We start from the raw sequence: 6,620 nt of genomic DNA on the forward strand, positions 1-6,620 counted from the left end.
AACTCTGGCAAGTGGCTCTGAAGGCAAAGAGCAGTCGGAGCTGGTGTGCCACAAGTGGCAGGAGGATTTGCTTATACCTTCATTTAACCTATTAAAAGAAATCCCCACCATTGTTCGGCTACGTGGGTGTCTCCGTCTTTGTAGGCTACGTGCGGGCATATGTGTGGACTGAGAATAGGCGCTTAGAGATCTTCGCTTTAAAACATTCCTTGGAGTTCACATAGACCACTAGATTTTTATCTGCGTGTCCAGTCGGCTGCTGGCACTCTCTGTAAATACGACAAAGACTTTGCATTTCACAGCCCTTCTGGGCTCTCGCCTCATAAAAGTCAAGGGTTCATGTTAGAACTTTGGGGTTTGTTTTTTTTTTTTAAACAACAACAACAAAAAACAGCCCAAAAGCTTTTTCCCCCTCTTTTTTTAATCTCTTCTTGCGCTTTGTATTTTTGAGGAGAACATTCCAGGCGCCACGGGAGCGGAGCAGCAAGTGAGCAGGGAGAGGGGAGAGGGGAATTATCCAGCTAGGCTGCGTCTGCCTTGGAGGATCCGCGGCTCGGGCACGGGCAAAGGTTCGGGAACTTAGAACAGCAACGTCATTGCTTCCTCTAAACCCAGACTAACGCCGGGCCGGCGTAAACTCCGCTCTTGCTGCTCCGCCAAGGACTGGCATCGAAGCGATTGCCTCCGCTGCCCTCCGAGAGCATCGTCGGGGTGGGAGCTGCCCGAGCTGGGATCTCCCTCTGCCCGCAGGCTGCAGCCGGCTGGTCGCGGGGGGAGAAGTTTTTAAACCGTTCGCAAATATTTTCCCCTTCTTTAAAAAAATAATAAATTAAAATTTCCTCTTTCCTACATATTAAGTTAATGTCCAGCTGCCTCTCATGGGTAAACTCAAACCATCTTCACCATATCATTGCTCCACGGTCTGCAGTCAGTAAAACCCTAAACACTTTAAGAGTGGAGTTTTTATGCAATTATACAGGTGTAGCCTGAGGAAAAAACAAGTGTCTCTACGACTTTTCTGTCTCGGGTCGCTATTCTTCTACTGAGGACTTGGGCGTCTCCGACCCCTCCAAATTGCCGAAAACTGGACTTTTCTCTCGCAGAAAATCGGGAAGCGTTTCTGGCTGTAGTTTTCCCGTCTCCCAGTAGACGGCACAACAGCTCAATCCTTGGGATGCAGAGCAGCCCAGCGGCTTTTTTTTTTTTTTAATTAAGCAGCCACGATTTTTATCCAGCAATTTCCTTTATTGTTATTATTATTTAATTCAACGAGAAGTATAGGAATATCGACAGGAAAGAGAGAGGGATTGGCATAGGCAGGGAATACAGGAGTGCCGGGGGGCGAACGGACTAAAGGCAGGGATCGTCGCGAACCCCGGCGCGGAGCAGCGTTCCCAAATTAACCCAAATGGACTCGTAGAACCCAAACCGTGCAAGAAAAAACCCTTCCACAACCCCAGCACACGATGGTGTTACCAGCTCAGGTGTTAGTGTACTGATTTTTGGCTGAAATGTTCTATTTGTAATGTGAAGTAGGAAGTGCAAGGCTCAGGTCGGCTCTGCGCTGCCTTGCCCGGGCTGCCCCGAGGTGCCACCGCGGGGAAAACCTGGCAGCCGTCGCAACTTTTGTCCCTGAAAGACTCCTTTTGTGTGCGGGTGCCTTCACTCCCGCCGCCGGCACCGCTGTCACCGCTGAAGTCTCGAAAATCCCGGCCAGCAACTCATTTCCCAGTTAATTTTATTTAAGGGGGGAGGAAAAAAAAGATGATAGCGCTGTTGGAAACTTTTAAGACAACCGTAGATTTTATTAGGAAATATTTTACGAAGCCCTCCGTTTAATTGATCAAACCCCTCCATGACTTCTGCAAGCGCCAGGCCCGGCCGTGGGGCAGCGGGCAGCTCCCGCTCCCGGCCCCGCGGACTCCCGGGGACTCCCGGGCGGCACCCGGGCCCGGGCTGTGCCGGCGGCGGGCGCGGGGCAGCCCCGGCTGACCTCGGGCTGACTCTCCGCACGGACCCGCCGCTCTTTTTTTTTCTGCACCGGGAGCCAGTAAACAAACCCCCCAAATCCTGGCGCTGCGCTTCATCTGCGCGCTTAAACCCCTCGTTCTTAAACTCCTTTTATCATCACCCGCAGCCCACCCCCCAGCCCGATGTGACCTTTAATAGGCTCTAAACAAGTGCGGGTTTCCCCCCCACCCCCCGTCCCTCTTTCAGCCTTTCCATCAGGCTCTGACTTTTCGGGTATCTCCGCACGTATAGTGCCCCCCCCTTCCTTATCTGAAGCATTCCTGGATTATCTCCCGGCCGCCTTTCCAATGCTTTCTTCTGCGGTTTCTTGTTTGTTTCGCTCTTCTTGGTTGCTCCTATTTCAGTTTTCAAATTTCAGTATTAATGGTGAAAGAGCACACTTGGATGCTAATTCTCCCCCCGTTCCCCCGCCCCCCCCCTCCCCTCCTAAATCCCTGCTAGGAAGGCGGCAGGGAAGCCAGCTAGAAACCATTTGATTGTTCCTAGGTATGACTAATTCTTTCCTTAAGCTGGGAAATTCAGCCTGATTAAAAGCCTCATTTATTATCCGATAAGCAAATGGACCTAGATTCCACCTTGTGGAGGAGGCTTCCTTGCTCCCCAGACGCCTTTTTTTGCTTCAGCTCGGTGGATCCCTTCTCCAAAGGCCCGGCCGCGGTCGGGGGGGCCGCGCAGCAGCGCGTAGGAGCGCGCAGAGCTCCGCGCTCCGCAGCGAGGCCGCCGCACCCACCGGACCCTCTCGCTCCTTCCTTATTGTTTTTCCCCTATCCGTAATTCCCCCCGCCCCTCACCCTTTCCACATGCGATGCACAAGCTTAAATAGACTCCCGCAAACCAGCAAGTTTTTGGAGGAAAAAAAAAAAAAAAAAGCCCAACAAGAAAACCCAAACAGAGTTGCTTTCCTAAAAAGGCGGCTGGGTGCGATGCTGCGCGGGTGCCGCTGCAGCGCAGCGCATCCGCCGCCGCAGGAGTTCACCGGGATAGCGCGGAGTTGGCCGCTTACTTTTTCCCGTTTAATAGATGATTAATTGCTGTCCGGATTAACCCTCTCTCTCTTTTTTTTTTTCTTTTTTTTTTTTCTCCAGTTTTCTTTCTTTTTTTCTAGCCGGCCTCTCGCAGGCGGAGAGGCGAGCCGAGTAGTTCCTCGCAGCGAGCCCTAAGAGTAATAACTGTTTGCTAATTGTAAAATCCTTATCCAGGATGAGGTTTGGGCAAACAATTTGTAGGGCTGTAATTACATTGTAAAAGTGTTTCGGGCTGAGTTGCGCTGAATTAAGCTCATAAAGGCCTAGTGGAGACGCTGAAAAGGGGGTCTTTTGGGTTTTTTTTTTTTTTCCTTTTTTTTTTTTTTTTTTTCTTTCATAGTGGGGAGGGTGGGGGAGGAAAAGAGGATGGGAAGAGGAGGAAACGCGTCCCTGGGAGCTGGGTCACAGCCACCCCCTGCAAGGACCGCTGTGGTGGGGAATGGTTATGGAGCGCCTTTCCCCGGGGAATTCGCCAGAGAAATGAGCCCCACGCGCGTGTCCCGACTGGCTGGGTGGGGGTCAGTGCAGGAAAACGGCTCTTACCTGAGAGGTCTGGGTTTCTCTCGCCGGGATAAAAAGCCGGTCCTAGCGGAAAAGGGGCGGGAATGGGGGGGATCGAAACGCGTTTCCCCGAAGTTTGAGACGTGGCGGCGGGGACCGAGCCGCTGCCCGCCGCCCCCGGTGATCCGGCAGAGCGGAGCAGCGTCCCGTCTGTCCCGGGGGATGCACCAGCGGAGCCCCCCCGCCACTCCCCGTTCCCCGGCAGCTCAGCCCGCTGTACCGCGGGCTCTCCGCCGCCCGCCCCGCTGCCCGGGCGGGAGATGCGGCAGTGTCGGGGCAGCTCTCCCCGCAAGCGCCCGCTCGGGGCTCGGCGCAGGTAGGGGAGGGAGGGGCACGGCGAGTTCTCCGCTCCCGGGCCGGCGGGGACCGGCGGGGCTGCGGGAGGGATGGCTGTGCTTTTGAACGCAAGGGAGCGGACCCCCGGCTCGGCGGATGGAGGCACCGGCGGGGGGGATGGCCCCGCGCAGGACAGCGCGCCGGCGGAGGGGATGGGGACAGGGCTGGGGCCGGGAATAAGGCTGGGAACGGGAATAAGGCTGGGGCCGGGCACCGGGACGGGGCCGGGGGCGCGCCCCCCCCGCGCGCCGGTCCGAGCCCCGCTTCCCGCCCGGACCAATGGGGGCGCGGCGCGGGGCGGCGCCCAGCCGCGGCGCTGCGCGGGCGCGGGGCGGGCGGCGCGCCCCCCTGCGCCGGTGGCGGAGTTGCTGCCGCCCAGCGCATTGTGTAAGACGCGACCTGTTATGGCCACCACTACTTCCGGGTTCCCGCAGTCTGCTCCAGCCCGGCGCTGCGCTGCGCTCGGGCGGAGCGGCGGCGGCGGCGGCGGCGGCGGCTTCCTGCTGCTCCGCCGAGCGTCCGCGGGCGGTGCGCCAGCCTCGCCCGGCGGCCGCGCAGGGGCAGAGCGAGCCGGCGCCGGCGAGGAATTAGGAGCGATCCGAGGAGGAGCGAAAAAAAAAAGCCCCCCATCATCATCATCATCATCATAATAACCATAATAAAAGGAGAGCCGGCGCGTTAGAGAGCCTTTTTAATTTTTAATTTTTCCCCCTCCTTCTCCTCCTCCCTCGATTTAAATTTTTTTTTTAAATTTTTTTTTTTTTTTTTTTCTTTTTTCTTTTTTTCTTTTTTTTTTTTTGGGTGAGCGCACTCGAAAATTAACATTCGCGGTGTCCTGCGCGGTGGGAGCACACGCAGCGGATCATCATCAGTCATTCACCACCTTGACAACCTCGCCTGTGATTGACAGCCGGAGTGGCAAAAAGCCATGAGACTTGGTAGTTGGGTTTGAGGGGCACTTTAAAAAAAAAAAAAAAAAAAAAAGAGAGAGAGAGAAAAAAAAAACTGATTTGGGGAAAGGATATTTGCTTTCGCCCCGCTGCTGTCTTGGAAACGAGAGGGGGAGAGTAAGAGAGAGAGACAGGGAGAGAGGGAAGAAAGAAAGAAAAAAGAAGGAAGGAAGGAGGGAGAGTTGTTTTTTTTTTCTTCTAATTTTTTTTCTCCTTTTTTAATGCTGAGTTACTGTATCGCTTCGCTGAGATCCAGCAAGCCGAAGATTTTACTCGTTTGCTTCCATTGCTGGAGACGCTAAGGGATTTTTGCCTTTTTTTGGGGGTGAGGGGGGGGAACTTCGTGTTTCTTTCTTTTCACACTGGCCTTAAAGAGGATATATTAGAAGTTGAAGTAGGAAGGGAGCAAGCAGGCCGATGGCGCAAAGGGTACGTATGATTTAAAAAAAATGGATTTCAAATGTGAAATAATATTGAAACGTGGCTGACAGAGACGCTGCAAAAAAGTTTCTTTTTTTTTTCTTTTTTTTTTCCCCCCCTCCTTTCTGGAGTAGTGGCACAAAGCGGTGTCCTGCAGCGGGAGGATTTATCAGTTGTACTTGTAGGCTTAAAACCTGTGTATATTGCTATTTTCTTGATTCTTTTACTCCCCATCCCGGAGCTCTCAGGGAAGAGGCAAGCTTTCTATACATTAATGACATGCAGGCATGTAAGTGAATATGTCCGAGCCTCTGTATTTGTTGGTTTTGTAGCTCTAGTCCTACCAATGCCTTTTTTAAAATCACCAGTGCTTGAAATATTTGAATGTGTGCATGTCTTTGAGCATTTTGCTGTGTTAGTGATGATATACCGCTTCACTTTCAGAAGATAAGTTCTGGCTGGGAGTAAGCACAACTTTTTTTTTTTCCCTTCTTTTACCTGCTTTTTTACTCACCCCTCTTTATTTTTATTATTTTTTAAATATATTCTGTCCCAAAAGGTGCAGTGCAGAGGGCAAACTCCCCCCACTCTTTTAGAAAGAAAGTGACTTTAATTTGAATTGGAGGTTACCAGCATTCACTGCCATGTGTATTGTTGTTTCTATTTTGGGTGCGATCCCCATTTTTTTTTTTCTTTTCTTCTAACTACCTCCGAAATTGGAGTTTTGAGAAAAAAAAATAAATCAGCTGTAGTCGGGTGAACAGGGATTTGGGGAAGGAGAAAAGCCCTGGAAAGACGTTTTCTTGCCTAATATGCCTGCCGCCGTCCGAGAGCTGGTTGGGAAAGAAAGTTCCTCTGCTGACAACTTGCCTTTTACTCTTTCGGTCCAAGCAAGTGTCAGGGATCTTTAAAAGTGTTTATTCACACCTTCGCTTTTAATAGATGAAAAGTGGCCGTTTCCCCCGCTGCCTGGGAACCGCGGTAGCTTTCGGTCCTTAATCTTTAACAAAGAAAACCCTTTAAAAAAAAAAAAAAAAAAAAGAAGGCATTCCCAAAATCCCGAGAGCCCGGGCGAACGTTTCCAGCTTTTCGGCTTTAAAAGTTGTGTTCGCGTGGAATTGCTGGAAACCCGCGAATCGCTCCTTCTCTTTTTTGGTTTTGTTTTGTTTTGTTTACCGCTGCTGAAGTTTTTGCATCCTCGCTGGGTGAGGTACCTGACTTCTTATCAGCGGGAAAAAGTTTAGCGGAGGGAAATTTGGATTCCGGGAACCGCTTCCATTCACGGGGTGGGTGGGGG

At 52.2% G+C, this 6,620-nt stretch overlaps 2 protein-coding genes across 7 annotated transcripts in view; one reads left to right on the forward strand and one right to left on the reverse strand.

Moving 5' to 3' along the window:
* Window positions 1–1,194: 1,194 nt before the first annotated feature.
* On the reverse strand, window positions 1,195–4,819 carry LOC120506823 (translation initiation factor IF-2-like). The gene is made up of 3 exons (XM_039718832.1): window positions 4,777–4,819; window positions 3,600–4,640; window positions 1,195–2,366 (listed from the first exon to the last, which is right to left on the reverse strand). The coding sequence occupies exons 1-3, from the start codon at window positions 4,817–4,819 to the stop codon at window positions 2,173–2,175; spliced, it is 1,278 nt and encodes a 425-aa protein (XP_039574766.1). The 3' UTR covers window positions 1,195–2,172.
* The window catches only part of MEIS1 (Meis homeobox 1), a 108,042-nt gene continuing 105,912 nt past the window's right edge, over window positions 4,491–6,620 (forward strand). For 2 of the 6 annotated variants that reach the window (XM_039718926.1, XM_039718929.1), the window contains exon 1: window positions 4,491–5,332. In XM_039718926.1, coding sequence (XP_039574860.1) covers window positions 5,321–5,332 — 12 coding nt within the window. In that variant the 5' untranslated portion in view covers window positions 4,491–5,320. Of the gene's footprint in view, window positions 5,333–5,369; window positions 5,613–6,620 lie in introns of those variants that run through there. The other 4 variants (XM_039718927.1, XR_005628618.1, XM_039718925.1 and 1 more) reach the window with 4 other exon arrangements.

Source organism: Passer montanus, unplaced genomic scaffold, assembly GCF_014805655.1.
Source record: "Passer montanus isolate IOZ18808 unplaced genomic scaffold, ASM1480565v1 scaffold40, whole genome shotgun sequence".
In the NCBI taxonomy this organism is placed as follows: domain Eukaryota; kingdom Metazoa; phylum Chordata; class Aves; order Passeriformes; family Passeridae; genus Passer; species Passer montanus.